General features: G+C 50.1%; 1 protein-coding gene across 1 annotated transcript; it reads right to left on the reverse strand.

The window, feature by feature from the left end:
* Positions 1 to 12,428: 12,428 nt before the first annotated feature.
* LINGO4 (leucine rich repeat and Ig domain containing 4) lies at positions 12,429 to 14,249 on the reverse strand. The gene has a single exon (XM_033174289.1). The coding sequence runs from the start codon at positions 14,247 to 14,249 to the stop codon at positions 12,456 to 12,458; it is 1,794 nt and encodes a 597-aa protein (XP_033030180.1). The 3' UTR covers positions 12,429 to 12,455.
* Positions 14,250 to 23,243: the final 8,994 nt, after the last annotated feature.

Here is a 23,243-nt window from a genome sequence, read left to right on the forward strand (position 1 = left end):
TTGGTCGCTCAGTGAATGATGGTCCCTGCGGGGGAAGTGGCCAGCCTAGAAAGGGGTGGGGTGCTTTCAGAGCCGGCTCTGTTGTTGAGTGGTGGGCAGAGGTGGCCCCAGAGGCATAGCAAGGGGGGGGCGCGTAGGGGGCGGACCACCCCAGTTTCCATAATGGAGGGGGTGACAAATTATCAAGGAACAATTACTGCCCTACTAGGGCAGTTCATAATTTTTTTTTAATTGCCTGCTCCGAAGGTCTTATCTTACTATACTAGGCATTATATACCTATATATGAAATTTCATGCATATCAGTTAATATCTTGACCCTCCTGCACCAAAATAGCTGTTCACTTGGCTGTTTTCCTATGTCATGAAGGCTGAAATTTCAGTTCAGTGGAGCACTTACTGTTCCCAACCCTAACCCTGTGGAAAGCCATCTAATTAGACTTTAATTTGATTTTGAGATGTTTTTGGAGGTTACTGAATTGGCCAAGCTCACCCCATTGCGGGGATTCGAACCGCCAACCTTCTGATTGGCAAGACCAAGAGGCTCAGTGGTTTAGACCACAACACCACCTATTGGGGAAGACACTCTTTTGGGCACGTCAGTCCCACATCGTTTAGGGCTTTATATGCTAGTAATAGGGACACGGGTGGCACTGTGGTCTAAACCACAGAGCCTAGGGCTTGCCGATCAGAAGGTCTGCGGTTCGAATCCCAGCGATGGGGTGAGCTCCCGTTGCCCAGTCCCAGCTCCTGCCCACCTAGCAGTTCGAAAGCACATCAATGTGCAAGTAGATAAATAGGTCCTGCTCCAGCGGGAAGGTAAACGGCATTTACGTGCGCTGCTCTGGTTCGCCAGAAGCGGCTTAGTTATGCTGGCCACATGACCCGGAAGCTGTACGCCAGCTCCCTCTGCCATTAATGCGAGATGAGCACCGCAACCCCAAAGTCGTCTGCGACTGGACCGAATGGTCAGGGGTCCCTTTACCTTTATGCTAGTAATAGCACCTTGAATTGGACCCATTTGCTCACTGGCAGCCAGTTCAGCACTTTCACGACCGATATCACAGCGCCTGCCCACTTAACAGCCTAGCAGCTGAGTCCCATACTAGCTTCAGCCTCCGGACAGTCTTCAAGGGCAGCCCCACGTATAGCACATTACAGTAGTCTAAGTGGGAGGTCATTGGAGCATGGGCAACTGAAGCCAGGGAGATGTGCCTACCCAGACATTTAGAAAGCTGATGCAGGTCTCCATCTGCTTTTAAATCTATTGTTATTTCCTAAGCAGCTTCAACTGCTGCTGTTAATTTTCCCTAGCGGCAATCTTATTGCTTTGTCTTCTTTTGCAAACTGCATTGAGGTTTATATATATATATATATGTATATATAAACAACCCAGTGGCGTATAAACTTTATGAAATAAATAAATAAAACATGGACACTCTGTTCCGTGAGCACAGGTATAAGTGCTCCCAGGGGACCAATGATCGGCATGTACTGGCTCAGAACAAGACAATGAAAATTTCCCACGCAGGGAAAGTAGGGAGTTTTTTTTTTACAGTAATTGCGTAAGTGAACACAGTGCTTTTTTTTTAATGTTTAGGGGTGCTCTCACTTTCCTACTCATATTGAAATACTGCCCCTCAATGAAGCTAAACTTAGATTTACAAAATGTTTAGGGATATGCATACCCCTGCGCCCACCCAGGAAAAAAAGCACTGAGTGAACATAAGATCAAAGGGTCAGATCAAAGACAGGCTCCTAGACTGCATTGTCCTCTTCTCAAAACAGATTCCTCAACGGGGAGCCTGCAAGCAGCACCAGAGCACAAGAGCTCTCTCTCCCGTCCTGTGGTTTCAGCGACTAAGGTTCAGAAGCATTGCTGTCTGCAGATGCGGAGGCTGAACAGCCACCCAAAGCCCTCTTCTCCAATAATCCTCTTTTAAAGCTACCTGAGCTGGCGGCCATCACCGCCTCATGTGGCAGGGAGTTCCATAGTTCAACCGTGAAGGACTGTGCTGGATCTTCGCTTCGCTGAATGCCCATATTCTCTAGTCTTACAAGAGAGGAGGAAGAGCTTTCCTCCGCCCGCTTCCTCCAGGTCAAGCATAATTTTGTAAACTCCTATGATGCTTTAAAAAAAAAAAAAAAAAAAAAACAATCGCCTTTCCTCTCCAAACTAAAAAAAAATATATCCCAGAGGCTTTTCCTCACAGGGGAGACGCTCCACCCCCTTCATCCTGTGGGTCGAATTCCCAGCCAGAGGCGAAATCAAGCCTTTGGTGAGCTCTCCTTCCAAAGGAATCGCAGGGCTGGAAGGGACCCCCCGGGGTCATCTAGCCCAACCCCGCCTTTGCGAAGCGGGAAGCCGGGCCTGATCTCTCTCTCTCTCTCTCTGCCCGCTGGAATCTCGCCAGAGGAGAGGGAGCATTATCGCAACCAGTTGGGGAACGAAGATGCTCTTTTGGCACAGCTAAAAGGGAAAGCACTTTAAGATCAATTGGGGGGCGGGGGTGGGAAACAGGAGGAGGCAGCGCTGGAGAGGAGGGATCAGGTGGAGCCGGCAGGACATCCATTTATTATTGCCCATCTCAAGCAGAAAGCCTCCGACCTCGGCCTCCTCCTCCCAAATCTTCTCTATTGCTAGTGCCTGAAACCTTAATCGGTTCTGGGAACAGCAGGGCGCGTCCCATTAGCACCACCGTCTCTGATGGGGCGCCCTCTTCTGGTCACGCCTGGGCGCTGCACCCGCCTGGCTCACCCAAAAGGGAGAAATGAAATCCCCACGTTGCTGTGTCACGCATCTTTAAAGGGAGCCGGAGGGGCGGACGCGCTTCTTTTAGTTATTTTCTTAACGTGTGCGTAATACAGGGTTTTGTATCCGAAATCAAACTTCCCATCTTCACCCCCCTCCCCAGCAATTAGGTGGGCAGCGTCCAGGTAAGCGCTACTACTCAGAGTAGACCCATTGAAATGAATGGATCACTGTGTGATTGTGCAAAAATATGCACGTTGTATTCAGAATGAAGCTGCTCCTCTCTCCTCCCTAAACATAGTAGGCTGTGCTCAGGGCAAAAGCTACTCAGAGGAGACCCATTGAAATGGATGGACCAGAGTTAGTTTGCTCCGAGTGGAATTAATGTCGGATAACACAACCCCATAATTTTGCAAAGCGTTTGCTGGAGTGATTTACAGAGATGTCTGAAAATTATTAGCAATGTTACCATCAGCACCGCTTTTCAGTCAACAGGGATCTGCCATTTTTGGCACCCAAAGTTTGATTTCTTCGTTGCTATGGGTACTCGGAATAAATTTCCCCACAAAATGGCAGAGAGAGCAAGGCAGATCTGTTGCTGAGCTTTGTTGCTTCAGCCCAGATGGGTGTTCTTTCTTTGGGAGAACAGCCTAATCACTCTGGGCTTAAGGTGTCCCAAATAGGTGTTCCCTATGACCCATTGCAGTATGTCCCCGAGGAAGTCCTAAAAAGGGACAAATCTACATATACTAATTTATTGCAGCTAGGAACCTTGTGCTTGAGTTTGCTTTCTTTCTCTTCCCTCCAAATCCATTTTCCTTTTGTGCTGTGCCTTTAAAAATAAAAATAAATCAGGGGTGGGGAACTTCTTTTAACCCGAGGGCCAGAGAATGTCATGAAGATGATGTATAGGTGGTATTTAACTCCGGTAAAATTGGCAAAAATGTATCATGGTCAATGTAACAAATGCTGGAAATGTAAACAAATAGAAGGGACATTTTTTCATATGTGGTGGATGTGCCCAAAAGTAAAAGACTTCTGGGAGAAGATATATAATGAATTGAAAAAAGTGTTGAAAAACACATTTAGTAAAAAAACAGAGGCCTTTTTACTGGGTATTGTAAACCACGAAATCCCAAGAGAAGACAGAACAGTCTTTATGTATGCCACAACAGCAGCAAGAATTCTACTCGCAAAGAATTGGAAGACAGAAGAAATACCAACGATTGAAGAATGGCAGATGAAAATGATAGACTATATGGAACTCGCTGAACTGACTGGGAAACTCCGTGACCAGAGGGACGATGCGGTGGAGAAAGAGTGGATTGAATTTAAAGCATATTTGAAGAAAGCTGCTAAAATTACTATTTAAATGCAGACAGGCGGAAATAGTGAGGCTACAGAGATAGAAGTTAGATAATAGAGGAAGCAATGGTAAGGCTATTAAAATAAAGTGAAGATGATTAGAGTTTTAATTTAGTATAGAAAAATGTTATATAAAAGAATGGATAGGTTTAAATAAGTATTTTTGTTTGGTTATATTGTTTTTATTGTATGTAGTTTTTGTGTGCAGTGTTTTGTTTGTGTTATATTAAAATTAATAAAAAACATTTGGTGGAAAAAATAACCCAAGGGCCAGATCCAAAACCAGTCCACCCACTGTGAGTCTTTTTTTAAAAAACAGATGGGCAGTGCCCTTAGGACACCTGGTGACTCAAAGTTCACGCTGGGGGACTGGCAAAGGTATACCTGATCTTAGTGCCTGAGCAGCCTGCCGGCTCTCTCCAAAGGAAGCTTGTGGAAATCCCCTTTATTCCATCACTGTGGGGGTCCCAGCACTCTCTGCATTTCACCATCCTTCACGCAAGGTCTCTGGAACAGCTGGGGAATCCTGGTTCGAGTTCAACCTGCCCCAAAAGGAACTGATCCCAGTTCATGTCTGACCCTTTCTTTACGAAACAGACGAGTTAAGTTCCTAGTTCAATTTGAGCTCATCTCAAAAATGCCTCTCGGCTAAATTTCTTTCCAGCGTTCAGAGCATTGCAAGCTGCTCTGCTGAACTATGAAACAGACTTAAGAAGGCTAAGAAAACATCAAAACACACACAACAGTGGAATGCAAATGACTCAATTTATTTCCTTCCCTACACTTATGATCTTAAAGGCCTAGAGACCAGAAAATACAGAAGAACTCAACGGTGACTGTTATAAGTTTGTGGGGTGGGTGGGCAGACCCCCCTAAATTCATTAATTAGTAAATGTTTTAATTTAGCTAATATTTGGAGTATTAGGGGGAGATGCCAGGCACAGGCAGGTTGTACTAACTAAGGCTTCACAGTTGGGACGTTCAGGGGATGGCAACTGTGAGATATATGTTGCCTTTCCATGTTTTTTTTTATAATTTTAAGGATGCTTTTCCATAAAAGCAGACCTAAAGACCCCAATCCATAGTTCTGCCATTTTAAAGGATGTTTTTAAGCAACAAGGATGTTCTTAAGCAATTGTCTGTAGGACAATAGTGAGTGTGTAGAACTTGACAGGAGTTGCAAAATCCGCTCCCCTTTCTCTCTCTCTGTGTGTGTGTGTGTGTATGTGTTGCAGACCGGCATCTGGGACCCCCAGTGACTCGGATTGGAGGCGGAGGACTGCTGCCCACAGTGGGGGGGGGGAGGCCTCCATTCGCCTCCTCACCAGATCTCCCAGCCCACCCACCCTCTTTTTAAGCTTTGGTATGACTTGACCTATGGGACGCAGGTGGCGCTGTGGGTTAAACCACAGAGCCTAGGGCTTGCCGATCAGAAGGTCGGTGGTTCGAATCCCAGCGACCAGGTGAGCTCCCGTTGCTCAGTCCCAGCTCCTGCCAACCTAGCAGTTCGAAAGCACAAAGTGCAAGTAGATAAATAGGTACCACTCTGGCAGGAAGGTAAGCGGCGAGATGAGCGCCGCAACCCCAGAGTCGTCCGCGACTGACCTAACGGTCAGGGGTTCCTTTACCTTTATGACTTGACCTTGCTATGGACATATGTCGGCCACCACATTGATGGGTCCAGGTAGGAATTTTTCCTAATTGGCAAATTGGCACCAGCCATTTGGTTTTTGCCTACCTTGTAGCAATCGTCACAACTTGGTGTGGTTAGGTAAGCCTTTGTGATGGGAGGGGGGTGGTAGCCTCCACCTGCCTGCCCCTCCTCAATAAGGGCATCCCGTTAAAGGGATCTGGGGTGTGTGGATCCTGTCTGAAGCCTGGTCATGGGCTAGGACCATGTCATGATTCATTGGGGACCCTGGGGGCGCCCCGATTTTATGTATATCATAGGGCTCTCCCTACCAGTGGTTTGCCTTTAGGAGACTCCCTGCAGACAGGCAGGAGTCAGGATATACAGTGGTACCTTGGTTCCCAAACGCCGAAAACCTGGAAGTAAGAGTTCCAGTTTTTGAACGTGTTTCGGAAGCCGAATGTCCGATCCAGCTGTCGGCTATTGTTTCCGGGGCGCCTGCACCAATCAGAAGCTGCGTCTTGGTTTCTGAACATTTCGGAAGTCAAACGCACTTACGGAACAGATTAAGTTTGGCGCTTTTGTTTTTGCTATTTATTTTGCGTTTTTGTTTTTAAGGCTTTTTCGGTTAATTTGTTTTTGTGACTGTGTGGAACCCAGTTCAGCTGCTGATTGATTGATAGTGTGACTGCGGAAATGGATAAAAGCCCCCCATCCGAACAATGACTATCATCAGTGCAGGTAGGAAAAAATAATAATTTAAATTTTTATCATCTACAATACCATCTTATTTACAGTGGACGCTCGGGTTGCAAATGCGATCCCTGCAGGAGGTGCATCCACAACCCACAGCGCTGCATCTGTGCACGTGTGGGTCGCAATTCGGGGCTTGTGCGCATGTGTGAGCACCAAAACCCGGAAGTAACCCGCTCCGGTATTCCCGGGTTCAGCGCGGAGCGCAACCCAAAAACACGTAACCCGCAGTGTTCGCAACATGAGGTATGACTGTATTATATAGTATAGTACATTGATTATTGCTTTCATTTTATGGATCAATGTTAGTAAAATTCATGTTAAATTGCTGTTTTGGGGGTTGTTTTTAAAGGTCGGGAATGGATTAATCCATTTTGCATTACTTTCTATGGGAAAGCGTGCCTTGGTTTTGGAACGCTTTGGTTTTGGAACGGACTTGCGGAACGGATTAAGTTTGAGAACCAAGGTAGAATCTGATAAGAGTTGCAAATGCTGAGAATATATAACTGATAGTTAACCACAAACAGTTTCAAGGGGACAGATATACACATTTAGCAGAACTCATGGTCACAATGCTCGTAAGACACGCAGCTTGCGGTCGGAGACCCAGACATGGAGGCCTCTTGCACCCGGGACTGCATCATTTGGTAGGCAAATTGCGGTTTGCCTTTTAGCTTTATCAGATGCGAAACTAGCTTGTGCCTGCATATGTGGTTAACGCATGTAACTAGGACAAATGGCGGTATATTGCTGACGTCAGATAGAAGCGGACTCGGGGGCTTTGAGCATATTTGCACAATGATTAGCAGGGGAAGTGGGATGGTCATATGTTAATAAGGCGGACGCGATACGCTGTAAACTTTGCACACCCCTTCCTGGTGGGCGTGTAGAGGAGGGACTTTTGCGCTCGGGGAAAGGATATAATGTTTGTGACTTCCTGAACCAGGTGTGCCTGCAACTGTCACCCATCTTGCAATGATGTTTTTTCTTTCAATAAACTTTTGCCAATTTTGCCCAGAACTTATTTAAAGAATCCCGGGACTTTTAAGTCTTAGGAACCGGTGGTTTTTTTTTCTTTTTTGTTTATCTCTTACAACAACCAAGCAGGGATCATTTCTGTCCGGAGATAAAAGGCACCAGAGACGGAGAGTTCCATGTGCAAAAAAATTTAATCATATTTATTTATAAATGTACAGGCTGATTTGAAATCATTGAGCACCAAGCGTAGGCAGAGGGGATCTCAAGGCAGGGTTCAGATCCAAGCAACAACATTATGATGATGATGATGCCTCTTCTTCCTTTGCACCTGTCACGGCAGGGAGTTCAGCTTTCAGAATTCGAACCCAGCGCCGTTGAGATCTTTGCAGCTGATGTTAGTCTGTGAGAAGCGCCCTAAGAAACTTGCTTATGGAATTGAAGTCAACACCGTTGCCATGTACTGTACTGAAGTCGTTTCCCTCGTGGAGCCTGTTCCTCGGCACAGCTCCCAAATCTGACGTCGTCCCTCGCGGTGCCCTTTACGGCATCCCGTCTCACTCCCAGGGAGCTGAAGGCGCCGTGTGTGGCAACAACCAAAGATGACCCCTCAACAAGAAACCGACAAACAGGACCTGAGAGCAACAGCAACTGGGATTCAGAGACATCTCGCCTCCGACAGCTGATAACCTATCCGTTGTGGCTAGAAGCCACTGATGGTCTTCTCATCTGCGAATTTTGTCCATTCCTCTTTTCAGGACACCCAGGCTGGTGGCAGTAACTGCATCCTGTGGGAGGGGGTTCCACAGTTTAACGCTTCACTCTGGGAAGAAGTCCTTCCTTCCTTTTCACCGTCCTGAGTCTTCCAACGTTCAGATCCCAGTATTACGAGAGAAGAACAGAAAGCTCTCTCCGGTTGCCTCCGGACGACTCTTCTACAGAGCATTCGCCCTGAATTGTTTGCAGTGAGGTTAGAGGCTGCCATCGAGCACTTATTCTGAATTTTTGGGTGGGGAGGGCCGAAGCCATTCTGTCAAGCAAGCATCACCTCAGGGCATTTCAGCGTCACTTTCCTCCTTAAAGCGAAAAATGGTGCTGTTCGTGGCGAAACCAGCATTAATCGTGCAACCCTGTTTAGGGAAGCTTTTAATGTTTGATGAATTATTGTATTTTAATATTTTGTTGGAAGCCGCCCAGAGTGACTGGGGAAACCAGATGGGCGGGATATAAATAATAAACTATTATTATTATTATTAACCCTGAATTTGCTGGCACGGAATCGAATCCCACCAGAAAACAGCTTCCTCCAAATTTTCCTGACATACCCAGAATACTGTGGTCGAAGCAGTGTCCGAGCGGAAATTGGCAAGATGTCCGCATTTTCACTTTTTAAAAATATGGCAACCCTCCACCCGCTGTGCCCACAGTCATTGGGGCCCTTCTCCATTTGCCCCTAATAAGCCGGCTTCCAATGGATGTGACTAAAGAGTCCATCTAGTCCGCCATCTTGCTTCTCCCAGCAGCCAACCAGATGCTTGCGACGTGGGAGATGAAGGCGGCAGTCCCTCAGCCGCTAGCATTCACCTCGGAAACAGCCTCTGGGAACAGGGACTTACTCCCAAGGAAACATGCATAGCAGTGCAGAATTTCATCCCACCCAGGCACTCAGGTCCTGGAAGCGACAGAGGACGAGCCCTTTTCTTGTTGTCCATTTGCAGCCTAAGTACTGTATCACTCTACATCCCTGGGGAGGCACCTGGAGAAAACATGGCCTTGTTTGGGGTGGCTCCGTTTCACTTAGAAAAATGAAAGGCACTTGGCCACCCGCATTTGGCATTAGAAGTGAGCAGTGGCTGATTAAGGTACGAGAAGAAGAAGAAGAAGAAGAAGAAGAAGAAGAAGAAGAAGAGGAGGAGGAGGAGGAGGAGGAGGAGGAGTTTGGATTTGATATCCCACTTTATCACTACCCGAAGGAGGCTCACATTCTCCTTTCCCTTCCTTCCCCACAACAAACACTCTGTGAGGTGAGCGAGGCTGAGAGACTTCAGAGAAGTGTGACTAGCCCAAGGTCACCCAGCAGCTGCATGTGGAAGAGCAGAGACGCAAACCCAGTTCACCAGATTACAAGTCCATGCTCTTAACCGCTACACCACACTGGCTCCACACGAGAGGAGAATGAGAGTGGATTTGCTTTCGTGGAACCAGTTGCAGTGTTGATCGGGGTCCTTGGCAATGCCCTCTGAGGGACCCCCCTCTTACACCGGCAGCTCAACTTTCACGGGAGGTAGCAGCAGATAAAAAGCCCTGGGACCCGCAAACGCCCCCACTCCCAGGAGGGACCTTCTGCATGCAAAGCGGATGCTCCACCACTGAGCTATCGGGTTTGGTGACAGATATAGTTTCTGTATACTTTTTATTGGAATATGCAACGTGTAAGGGAAGGGGGGGACCGCTTTTGGCCAGAGGCTTGGGTCAAAAAGGGAGCAACCCCTCCACAACTGGGGCCACTTTGACAGGTGAACGCCCACCTGTCAATCACTGGTCACCCTGTGACGTCAGGCACATCATGCGACCTCAGGTGTTTCCTCTCAGGTGAGGGGAAGTTCAAGGTGCAGGAGGTAGGGGAGAATCGGAAGCCCGCTCTGAGCCTGAGGGTGGGATCCCAATTCTTCATTTTCGCCTGCTGCTTAAACTTCCCTCTTTGAGGTGTCCTATTCTCATTGCTTTCCGGTTCACTCCCAGGCCTAATCCACGACCCTTTAGTTTTTAAAAGCCCTAAACCAGGCATGTCCAACAGGTAGATCCCCTCCCCCTCTTTCCTTTTTCCTTCTGTGATGGAACTCATATTTGGGGACTTCCCTGGCTTTTTTCTGGCCCACGTAGGACCAGTCTGGATAGTTGGCCTTGGTGAAGATTTGACGCTTTCTTCCCCAAACAATTTTTTTATTTGAGTTTCTACTGAAATGAGGCTGCACTTTAATGTTGTATTTTTTAATCTTGTTTTTAAGTTGTATTTTAATCAATTGTTTTGACACCTGGTGTTAGCCGCCCTGAGCCTGGTCTTGGCTGGGGAGGGTGGGGTATAAATAAAATTTATTATTATTATTATTATTATTATTATTATTATTATTATTAACCACTGGACATCTGCGGTAGATCACTGGTAGATCATTGGCTCCCCCCAAAGAAGCTGAACAACTGTGGCTCCCCTAAAAAAGTTCAACATCTCACCTCCTCCCTGAAAAAACTCAGCAACTTTGACCCCCCCCCAAAAATGGGGATAGATGACTGCCAGTTTTTTAACTGTGAGTAGATCAGCCCTGAGTGCTCACTGGAAGGACAGATCCTGAAGTTGAGGCTCCAGTACTTTGGCCACCTCATGAGAAGAGAAGACTCCCTGGAAAAGACCCTGATGTTGGGAAAGATGGAGGGTACAAGGAGAAGGGGACGACAGAGGATGAGATGGTTGGACAGTGTTCTCGAAGCTACTAACATGAGTTTGGCCAAACTGCGGGAGGCAGTGGAGGATAGGCGTGCCTGGCGTGCTCTGGTCCATGGGGTCACGAAGAGTCGGACACGACTGAACAACAACAACAACAACAGATCGCGGTCTCTTGGGAGTTGGCCACCCCTGCCCTAAACGACTTTGGCCCCCAATGCCTGGAAGACCACTGCCTTCCCTCCAAAGCCTCTTGGGTGCCAGCCAGGACCGGTGCTAGGGCTTCTTGCGAGCTAGGCAAACCACCTTCTGGTGCCCCCCCCGCTCCCCGCTAAAGCAGGTGGTGGAGAGGCAAGCAGCAGTTTCTCTGCTGTAGCAGAGAAGCTGCTGCTCGCCCGTCCTGCCGCCAGCCCGCCCCCCGCCAAAGCCTGCTTTAGCGGGAGCCGGGTGGTGGTGTAGGGGGCAAGCAGCACCTCTCCGCTACAGCAGAGAAGCTGCTGCTAGCCCGTCCCGCCCCCCGCCCAAGCCTGGCCAGCGCCCCCTCCATTTTGGCGCCCTAGGCAATTGCCTAGTTCGCCTAAATGGACGCGCCGGCCCTGGTGCCAGCCTGCCAGAGGAGGCCCCTCAGAGGTTTGGGGGGTGGCAGCCTGGGAGAGGGTCTTCTCTGTGGTGGCCCCTCAGCTATGAAACTCCGTCCCCACAGAGATGCGCCCGGCACCTTCACTAGACAGTTTCCGCCGTATGCGGAAAGCGCACCCTCCTTACCTTTGACACCTGATACACCTGTAGATAATATTACGACTCACGCTAGCCTTGTCATTTGTTTTAATTCGTTTCTAATATCGTAGCTCAAATTGCCGTGACCCGCCCTGGGTTCTTATGGACATAGGTGGTTAAGAAAAGTACGGTAATAATAATTCTCATACCGATAATACGGTGTCAGGGGCGTGGTTTTCCCAGATCAGACTCGCTGGCCAAATTGCATAGATGTCAACTTTCCCTTTTTTTGCGGGAAATTCCCTTATTCCCGTGCCGTTTCCGATTGCAAAAAAGGGAAAGCTGACAGCTCTGGTATGTGCACGGGTCAGAGGTTTCCCATCAGAAAGAGTGGTTGTTTTTTGCTTAATAAAAAAGGGACAATTATCTTTAATTTTAGTGTTTTCTAAGGGTAGATAATAACATAATGAGAACCTGCTGGATCAGGCCAATGGCCCATCTAGTCCAGCATCCTATTCTTCCAGGGGCCAACCAGATACCCGGATTCAAACACAAGACCAACTCTCCCCTTCTGTGGTTTCCAGCAGCTGGGATTCAGAATTAGCACTTCCTCTGACTAAAAAGCATCCACCTTGGTTCTAGGATTATCTGGGAGCAGGGGCAGGGAATCTACACCTTTCTTTGGCAGACTTTACACTGCCTGGGCTCAAAGAAGAAAGAGAAATTCCGTGTAAACTGCGAAAATCAAAATGGCTTCCTTTGGTTCGTAAAGCGCTGGCATCCCAAGAGAACGAACATGGCGCCCTTCAGAAGTTGAGTTGGTACCTCATCTGGGTTTCTTGGCCACCCTTTTGTGCCTGTTCGTTACGGCCTTGTAGCCCCGGGAATATCGGGGTACGGCGTTGATGATGTGGTGCTGGGCGTTCCCCCTGCCCTTGTTCCAGAGAGAGATGAAGACGAAGCAGATGGCGACCGAGCACAGGAAGGGCACAATCCCAATGGCCAGGATCCCCGCCAAGGTGCCGACGTCAAGGAGGAACGGGAGGGCAGCAGCGCTCGAGGCGTTGAGGGAGCTGGCGTTCACCCTGACAGAGAAGTTGCTGAAGACGCGGAGGTGGGCCCACATGGTGTCGTTTCCGGCGGCGTTGCGGGCCACGCAGAGGTAGGCCCCGCCATCTTGAGGGAAGGCGTGGTGGATCCTCAGCGTGCCGTCGGGAAGGACGGTGAGACGGCCTTTGCGGCTGGCGTCCAGGGAGACGTTGTGAGGAGACACCCAGGAGATGGCGGGGGGCGGGTCGCCGTCGCCTCTGCAGGTCAGCATTGCCCGGCCGCCCTCTTCCACGCTTAGTCTCTGAGGAGGAGTCTCCTTTTCGATCGTGGGCTTCCTGCAGGTGAAGTGCCCTGGAAGGATGTCGGAGAATTTGCGGAACACCTTCCCCTCGCTCGTCGAGTTGGTGGCGCAGACGGGTTGCCGGGCCTCGAAGTTCAGCCTCCGCTGCCTGCGAATGATCCATAGGAGGCGGCAGTCGCAAGCCAGAGGGTTCCCGTCCAGCCGTAGGACCTCTAGGTTCCCCACCGAGTGGAAGGCACCCTCCTCGAGCGTCCGCAAGCCGTTGCCCGAGAGGTTGAGGACGCGGAAGTGGACGAGGCCGTGGAAGGCGTGGGCCTGCACGGTGGCCAGCCGCCCGCCCGTGAGGTGGAACTCCTGAAGGCGGGAGAGCTCGGCCAGCTTCCTCCCGCGGAGGACCGAGATCGGGTTGTGGGAGAGGTCGAGGAATCGGAGGTGGGCCAAGTGGTGGATGGCTTTGTAAGGCACCTCGCGGAGGCTGCACCTGGTGACGGACAAGGCGGTGAGGTTCAGGCCCGAGAGGCTGTGGGGCCTCAGAGCCGTCAGGGAAGGCCACCGGTGGATCTCGAGGACCTTCAGGTGATGCAGCTTTTGGAAGGAGTGTTCGGGGACGGAGCTGATGCTCAGGACCTTGAGCCGGAGCTCCACAAGATGGCGGAGATGCGAGAGGGCTTCCGTCGGGATCCCGGTCAAGTTGCACTTCTCCAGAGTGAGCTGCCGCAAGCTCTGGAGGCCGCTGAAGGCTTGGGACGAGACGAAGATCACGTGGTTGTCTCCGGCCTCCAGCTTCCGGAGGCTAGAGAGGTCCTTGAAGCTGTGGTCTTGGAAGAGGACGATCTCGTTCTCGCTGATGTCGAGGACGGCGAGGCTGGGAAGCCCCGTGAAGACGCCGGAGGGGACCATCTTCAGCTTGTTGCCCGTCAGCCGGAGGGTCATCAGCCTCTTCAGGCTGTTGAAAGCGCCCGGCTCGATGTTGGAGAGGGCGTTGTAGCTCAGGTCCAGCTCTTTCAGAGCCTGCAGGCGGGAGAACATGCCTTGCTGGAGGGTGCGGAGGACGTTCTGGCTCAGGTCCAGGAGCTCAGAATCCGGAGGGATCCGGCCCGGCACTGCTGTCAGGTTGCGGCCGTTGCAGAAGACAACCTTGTCCTGGGACAAGCACTTGCACCGAGAAGGGCAGGTGTGCCTGGATGCCGTCAAGAAGGTGGCTGGGATGACGGCGAGCAGCAGCAGCAACAACGGGGGCCGCCATTTTGTCCCAGGGGAAGCCACCATCTTTCTTGTTTTCCTGAAGATAATAATGACAGCAAGAGAGCCTTGTGGTTAGAGGGAGGGGGTTGGAAAGAGGGAAAGCACAGCTCCCTGATCGTGTGGAGACATGTCCTCCTTCGAGGGTCGTCTGGCGGTTCCCTCACTGAAAGAAGCAAAGTTAACAGGGAACCAGGCAGAGGGCCTTCTCGGTGGTGGCGCCCTCCCATCAGATGTCATGGAAATAAAGAACTACACAATTTTTAGAAGACATCTAAAGGCAGCCCTGTATTGGGAAGATTTTTTTTAAAAAGAGTTTAATGTAATATTATGTACTTATATATGTTGGAAGCCGCCCAGAGTGGCTCGGGCAACCCAGCCAGATGGGTGAGGCATTATTATTATTATTATTATTATTATTATTATTATTAATTATTATCATTATTAGTGTCTGTGTGAAACAGGGAGAGAAAGAGAGCACATGAGAGATAAAATGTATGTTTATGTGAATGAGGGAGGAGCTCTCTGTTATGTGTGACAGAGAGAAAAAAGAGGGGGGGAAGTTTGTGTGTGTGTGTGAGTGTGTGTGTGTGTGTGTGTGTGATTTTCCTGCATTGGAGGGGGTTGGACTAGATGACTTGGGGTCCCTTGGAGAATTCTATGATTCTCTGAGACAGAGACAGACAGACAGACAGACAGACAGACAGAGAGAATAAAAAGGTAAAGGGAGCCCTGAGCGTTAGGTCCAGTCGCGGACGACTCTGGGGTTGCGGCGCTCATCTTGCTTTACTGGCTGAGGGAACCGGCGTACAGCTTCCGGGTCATGTGGCCAGCATGACTGAGCCACTTCTGGCGAACCAGAGCAGCGCACGGAAACGCCGTTTACCTTCCCGCCGGAGCGGTACCTATTTATCTATTTGCACTTTCGAACTGCTAGGTTGGCAGGAGCAGGGACCGAGCAACGGGAGCTCAACCCGTGGCAGGGATTTGAACCGCCAACCTTCTGATCAGCAAGCCCTAGGCTCTGTGGTGTAACCCACCCGCACCCCTGAGAGAGAATAAACACTGACCACAAAAATCCAAAAACTCCCTCTTGGAGAGCACCGGTGGTGGTGCCATGATTGCAAAGTCAGACTTAAGATTTGTTGTTCAGTCGTTCAGTCGTGTCCGACTCTTCGTGACCCCATGGACCAGAGCACGCCAGGCACCCCGATCTTAAGATTAGGGAAATTTGATTTCAGATCTCCTCTTGGCCTCAAAACTCTCCCTGGCTGACTTTGGTCTCTCAGCCTAACTTTCCTCGCACGGTTGCTGTGAAAACCAGACCAGGACAGGGGAGAGAAAGAGCCGTGCCCTGTGCCACTCCTGGAGCTTTGCACAAAGAGCAGCTTGCAAATGTTGAGTACTTTCAAGTACATCTTGGGTCTCGCGACCAAAGAAAGATATTACATGAATGCGGGGAAATAAATGAAATTGTTTGGTGCCTGGAGCCCTTGGAGGAAAACAGGGGCAAGGACCTCCGCCCTCTCGGCTGGGGGGCAGAGGGAGGGTTTGCCTCCCCTTCTCCTCCACCCTTCAGACCAGGGTTGGACGTCTCATTTTCCCCTGTCTTAACCTCCATTCACCACATTTCCACGTCAGTTTGTGTGCTTAAAATGAACAGCTTAAAACTTAAACAGCGGGCCATATAGTCCACCATCCTGTTCTCACAGTGGCCAACTAGGGAAACCCGCAAACAGGAGAGCCCACCACCCATTTATTCCTGGGGCAACAGAGCGACTTCTTTGGCCATGCTGAATCGTGGCGCTTAACTAGCCAGAGAAAGCCGCTAGGTTGTCAAAGGAACTATTTTGGTTAGCTTCTTCTTACAGATCCTACCTGACACACATAGGATCACAGGTTTGGAAGGGGAACCAGGGGTTCATCCAAACGGACCCCCAAACGCTTAACTATATATATATACAAACATGCATTTTAATGCACACTAACCCTTGAAAAGTGCATTGTTTCACATCTATTTTCACTGAAGAACTGCCCTGGTGTGAGTTTCAAAGGATATCGGTGTGTGGATTATCTCAGGAACGGAGGACGATGGAAGGTTTGCGTTAAAATGCAAACTGCATAGAATTTCCTTCTTTCTTTCTCTCTCTCTCCCCCAACCCTAAACCAGACTCACGACCACTTTGCAATTTCTTTCTATAAAGAATCTATGCTGGGATCGACATGAGGGGGGACGGATGGATGTGATTTTACTTACGTATAGTTGTGCGAAGAAGAACCGTCCTCAAAAATCAACCCGACTCTTTTCTCAAGTTCCTCCAAACGCACCCGATTTCCGTTTATACAGTTTTTATCTGCGCCCGCCCCTTTTGGAAACAAAAAAACAAAAACAAGAAAAAAGTACTGTACTGCAGGCGGAACCTAATTTGAGGTGAATCATCATTTCATATAGTTAGATCCTCATTAAACGTGGCATTTAGCTCAAAGGACTCGCATCAACCCGCCGAGGGAGGCCGAGGCCGAAATTAGCCACGGCCCGCAGTTGCAAATTCCCCTTTGCCTTTAGAAAAAAAGACAACAGATCTTTGAAGCTGGCTATGAGGAACATGTGCCGCCACAGATGTGGAGAAAATGGATAGGGATAAGATCCCTGCCCCCATCTCTCGCTGTAACACTTCAACTCGCTGCTTCTGGAGACGGTTCGGAAACTTCAGCTGGTGCAGAATTCGGGCAGCTGGGTTGCTCAGTGGGGCCAGATGGTTTGAGCATATTACACCGATCCTGGTCCAGCTACATTAGCTGCGAATTAGTTTCCGGGCCCAATTCAAAGTGCTGGTTTTGAAGCCTTAAACGGCCCAGGACCGCAACACCTCAAGGGCAACCTCTCTAACCTTACCCGCACCCTAAGATCATCATCCAAGTCCCTTTTTCATGTGCTTCCTCCAAGAGAGGTTCAGAGGGTGGCAACACGAGAACAGGGCCTATTCTGCACTGGCTCCACGTTTGTGCGATGCTCTCCCCAGGGAGGCTCACCTGGCAACTTCCTTGCATATCTTCAGGCGCCAGGCAAAAACATTCCTCTCTAATAACTATCTGTGGGCTTTTAGACGTGGGTAGGGACGGGGTGGCGCTGTGGGTTAAACCACAGAGCCTAGGGCTTGCCGATCAGAAGGTCAGCAGTTCGAATCCCTGCAACGGGGTGAGCTCCTGTAGCTCGGTCCCAGCTCCTGCCCACCTAGCAGTTCGAAAGCACGTCAAAGTGCAAGTAGATAAATAGGTACCGCTCTGGCGGGAAGGTAAACGGCATTTCCGTGCGCTGCTCTGGTTCGCCAGAAGCGGCTTAGTCATGCTGGCCACATGACCCGGAAGCTGTACGCCGGCTCCCTCGGCCAGTAAAGCGAGATGAGTGCCACAACCCCAGAGTTGGACACGACTGGACCTAATGGTCAGGGATCCCTTTACCTTTACCTAGGAAGTTTTTAACACATTCCCCCCTGGTTTCAATGTATCTATGTGTGGGGTGTTTGTGTTTCTTTGTTTCTTTGGGTTGCCTTGGGAAAGATAAAGCAACTAACAAATTTAATAAATATTATTAATAATAATACTATTAATAATAATAATAATAATAGTAACCACAGCATCTTGGGACCCTAGTGAGCTTCATGGCTGAGTGAAGATTCGAACTCTGCTCTCCCAGTTCATACCCTGACACACTAATTACAATGCACATACTGCCTGTCCCCGCCCATTTTATTTCAACCGCAATTCATGCCTTTGCCTTTATGTAGCCTGACCTGAAACAGCTGCAGCGGAGAGTCACCAAATCCTTGCTTTTTCTCGGACCCGAAGGGTGGTGACACAGTTTCCTTTGTCCAGACCTGGTCCGCAAGAGGGGGGAAAACACTTGTCACATTCACTCTATTGAGGAAGCTGAAAGGTGAACGCGAGCATCTCGGCAGGGAGGTTATTCCTTTAATAGGGAGCCGCCACCAACAAGGCCCTGTCATGGGTAAGTGCCAATCTAGTGCCACCAAGCCCTCCCAGTTCATTTGTAGGGTCCAAGATGGTTGATATTGGGGGAAGGCTCTCTTTTGCAAAGGTATGGGGGGGCCTGTAAGACCCCCGGCGAAGGACTACTCAGAGCCATGGGAGGAATTGACGTCTTATTGAGAGGGCCTTCTTGGTGACTGCTCCCAGACATTGGAACTCTTTCCCTAGAGAGGCCAGATTGACTCCTTCCTTCTTGTCTTTCCGCCAGCAGGGGAGGCCGTTTCATTCTGGCAGGTTTTCGGGAACTGACTGCTTTTAAGGAAAGCTGTTCGGAAGTGGAACGGACGCCCTTGGAAGGTGGTGGCCTTCCTTGCAGGTGCTTAAACAGAGTTTGGACAGCCACCTGTCAGGGATTGTTCAGCTGAGAATCCTGCCTTGCAGGGGGCTGGATTGGATGACCCTCAGGGGTACCATCTCTACGATTCTCCAAAAGGGCTTTTAACAGTGCCTGCGCTGCTTTTGCCACCTGCAATTTAATAGATTGGTTTTTATACTGTTTTTATTTCCGTTACGATTTAATTACTTTTAAAATATTATCTTCTATATGTTTTGAACTATCTTTGTTGGCTCTGTGTTTCAGCTTTTCAAATGCCTGAGGAAAACCTTTCTAGTCCTCCTGGCCTATGCAGTCAATTAAGAATACATGCTTCCACAATGCTTAATGGATGCCCATTTTAAACTTTTTAAAGAAAATGGATTTTATTGTATGGTTTTGTGTTTTTATAGCTGCAAGCTGCTTTGATTTTTAATAGATAAATATACGATTGAGTCCCCCACCTCCCCACCCAATGCCAAGAGCTGTTCACAAGCGTAGGAAGGGGAAACCCCCCCTTTCTTCCTCGAAAGGTGTCGTGCTGACCTCTGGCCACGACAGATGCCATTGCAGAGAATCGGGGTGGAAAAGCTCTCCTCACAGCTCCCAGGCCTCAGCCCTCCGCTCTTCAAAAGGTCTCCTTCCTCAGCTTCTCCTCCAGAAGCATTGTGTCTTGTTTGCTGCAGAAAGTGAAAGAGAGGTGGGAAACAGAATCACAACAGCAAGGAAGGAGCCAGTCGGGCTTCTCTAGGGAGGGAGTTCCAGAGTTGGGGGGGACCTGTCTGTGAGGGTGGCAGGACCGAGAGAAGCCCCCCCTGGTGTCAGGGGCTGGTCTGGATCAGAAGACCAGGGGAATGCAATCACAGGGAGATCAGCTCCTAACAGAAGAGGAAGGGGAATATTCATGCCCCCCCCAGTCCAGCATTTCCAAAAGCAGAGAGACAGGCAGACACAGAAGCTGCGCAGTTGAGGGAGGAGCTGCCCAGCTATGAGATAGTAGCTAAGCAACCAGGAGGGAGGGAGCAGCTGGGCGATACATCAGTCGAGAGTGGGGGGGACCCCCTCCCTCCCCCCAAACTCAGAGGTCTGAGCGTGTCAGAGAACAAAGGAGACATGGGGGAGGGGCGCTTCCCATTGGCACACTTCTTGCTGCGGAAGTGAGGAGGAGTCAGAGTAGGCAACTGATATCCTTGCGGAGGGTTGCTTGTTTGTGCTTGTAACAGAATGCTGAGATAAAAGGACTACAGCGGACCCTCTGGATATGAATTTAATTCGTTCCGGGGGTCCGTGCGCACCCCGAAAAATCCGTATTCAGAGGTGCCGCTTCTGCACACGTGCGCGGTGCGATAGAGCGCTTCTGCGCATGCGCGAGCGGCGAAACCCGGAAAAATACTTCCAGGTTTGCCGCTTTCGCAACCCGAAGTTTACGTTACTCGAGAGCAACGTAACCCGAGGGTCTAATGTATAAATCTACCAAATGCTTGTTATTTCTTATCGGTGAGCCACCAGAAGGGAGAGGGGAACTCCTGTGCTTGACACCTGGGCAGGTTTGTAGGACAGAATGCGGTCTTTCATACAGCTTGCATGAAATCTGGGAATGCTGCTTCCAGTCAGTGTAGATGATGCTGAGTTAGATGGACCAATGGTCTGGCTCGATCCATGGCAGCTTCCCACGAAGATCAAAACCCCTTTGCCTGTTGGATACGGATGCAAAGCTTGGTAATCAGAAGTGGGGAGTGTGGCTGCTGAACTTGGGCTTCCCCATTGAGCACAGAGGATGAGCCAGTGGCCTGATCCAGCAAGGTCGCCTTATGTTCTTAGGACAGGGCCGCTGCTCCCAGAATGCCCTGGGGCACGGGCAAATCAGATCTAAATCTCTAGTGTTGATGGGATCCATAGAGTGCCCTTCCTCGCTCTGGAAGGCCTTCCACGTCTCCGACCAGCCGCAGCACAACACAGCCTCGCCGTCTCTGCCAGGCAACCAGAACTCAATTTATTCTAAGTGTCCCCTTGGCACGACTCCAGCAGATGCATTAAAAGGGAGGGGGTCAAAGATGTTTTACAGTATAAGCGAAAAAAGCAGAGAGAGAGAGAGAGGCATAGGGTGCTGGCCGAGGTGGGTTTGGAAAAGGACGCAGACATTTTGGGACGCGACCGCGCCTCCTGCAAAGGAATATTAAGGCTGTTCATAAGACTGTCCTTCCCCTCTGAGACCAGAGGATGGCGGAACGGAAGGTGAAATCATCTCCCGTTTTCTTCAGCCTGTGGCTATAAAGTTTGAGTCACTTCAGGGAGATTGGCTAAAAGGCAAGACCTCGCGGGCATCTCAGGAAGCTGAATGTTGGAAGAGTCAGGACAGGTGGGGGGGGAATGGGTTTCGGCATGCAGCGCAGAGTTAAAAACTGTGGAACTCCTTCCCACAGGAGGCAGTGATGGCCAACAAGCCGGATGGCTTTAAAGGACAACTTCACGGAGAAGGAGAGGACTATTCATGGCTACCATTCATCATGGCTGTGTGCCCTGCCTCCACAGCTTCTGCATCCTGGTTGCTGGAAACTGCAGGAGAGGAGAGTTGCTCTTGAGTTTGAATCCTGTTTGCGGGTTTCCCGACAGTGCTGTCAAGTATCCCGTTTCCCCCGGGATTCTCCCTTATTTCAAGCAGTTTCCCGCTGCTCTCCCTTATTTTTTATTTCCCTTAAATTCCCCGTTTTTAATGGAAGCAGCTCCTCCCCTGCTGGCCAGGGACTGGGTGGGAAGACCTCGCCTACTTGGAGAGAAAAGCCTCAGCCCTCAAAGCAAGTGGGAGCCGTTTCCCGCGTTTACAGGGGGGTGTATTCCTCCCCCTGCATCAGCCCCTATCCGTTGCCGACGAGCCCCTCAGCCGGCCAATAGGGTTAGCTGGTGGGCGGAGCCTGGCTGCCTTTGAGCAGCTGCTGCTTCCTGTCCTGTTTTGATGGGATCAGACAAGAAGACGATGGGGCTCCATCGCGCGGAGCACATGGCTGCCCTCCTCTTTGCTGGCTGCCCTCCTCTTTGCTCCGCTCCGAGCCCGAACCCGCTTGGAGTTTACATTGCTGCTCTGCCCACTTTTGCTTCTGGCTCCGCCCACCACTGACATGTGACTTTCCCCGGGATAGGGGAGACTGCTGATCCCTTATTTTCAAATCCGAAACTTGACAGCTATGTTTCCCGAGGGCATCTGCTTGGCCCCTGGGAGAACAGCAGGTTATTCTCATGTTTTTAGGAAAGAATGAGAAACCTCTGGGGCAGATCCTGAACCCCAAAGGCACACGTCAGCCTCAGATAAGCCGCATCCAGCCCCTCTCCTTGCCTCCTATGAAAATGTAGGAAAAGCTCTGCCGGATCAGGCCAAAGGGGGCCCATCTAGGACAGCTTTTTAACATCTACATGAAGCCGCTGGGAGAGATCATCAGGGGGTTTGGGCTGGGTGTCCACCAGTATGCGGATGATACCCAGCTCTACCTTTCTTTCAAATTGGAACCAGTGAAGGCCATGAAGGTCCTGTGTGAGTGCCTGGAGGCTGTTGGAGGATGGATGGCGGCTAACAGATTGAGGTTGAATCCTGACAAGACAGAAGTACTGTTTTTGGGGGACAGGAGGAGGGCAGGTGTGGAGGATTCCCTGGTCCTGAATGGGGTAACTGTGCCCCTGAAGGACCAGGTGCGCAGCCTGGGAGTCATTTTGGACTCTCAGCTGTCCATGGAGGCGCAGGTCAATTCTGTGTCCAAGGCAGCTGTCTACCAGCTGAATCTGGTATGCAGGCTGAGACCCTCCCTGCCCGCAGACTGTCTGGCCAGAATGGTGCATGCTCTGGTTATCTCCCGCTTGGACTACTGCAATGCGCTCTACGTGGGGCTACCTTTGAAGGTGACTCGGAAACTGCAACTAATCCAGAATGCGGCTGCCAGACTTGGTGACTGGGAGTGGCTGCCGAGACCACATAACACCAGTCTTGAAAGACCTACATTGGCTCCCAGTACGTTTCCGAGCACAATTCAAAGTGTTGGTGCTGACCTTTAAAGCCCTAAACGGCCTCAGCACATTATACCTGAAGGAGCGTCTCCACCCCCATCGTTCAGCCCGGACACTGAGGTCCAGCGCCAAGGGCCTTCTGGCGGCTCCCTCACTGCGAGAAGCCAAGTTACAGGGAACCAGGCAGAGGGCCTTCTCAGTAGTGGCACCCACCCTGTGGAACGCCCACCCACCAGATGTCAAAGAGAAAAACAACTACCATACTTTTAGAAGACATCTGAAGGCAGCCCTGTTGAGGGAAGCTTTTAATGTTTGATTGGTTATTGTATTTTAATATTTTGTTGGAAGCTGCCCAGAGTGACAGGGGAAGCCCAGCCAGATGGGTGGAGTATAAATAAATTATTATTATTATTATTATTATTAACCCTTTCTAAGGTCATTCAGGCTGCTGACCATCAGTTTTGGTAGTGAATCCCATGGTTTAACTCAGGCATAGGCAAACTCGGCCCTCCAGAAGTTTTGGGACTACAACTCCCATCATCCCTAGCTAACAGGACTGGTGGTCAGGGATGATGGGAGTTGTAGTCCCAAAACATCTGGAGGGCCGAGTTTGCCTATGCCTGGTTTAACTGTTCCCCCGGTACTTCATTTTGCCTGTCCCAAAT

This window comes from Lacerta agilis, chromosome 17 (genome assembly GCF_009819535.1).
Source record: "Lacerta agilis isolate rLacAgi1 chromosome 17, rLacAgi1.pri, whole genome shotgun sequence".
NCBI classification, from domain to species: domain Eukaryota; kingdom Metazoa; phylum Chordata; class Lepidosauria; order Squamata; family Lacertidae; genus Lacerta; species Lacerta agilis.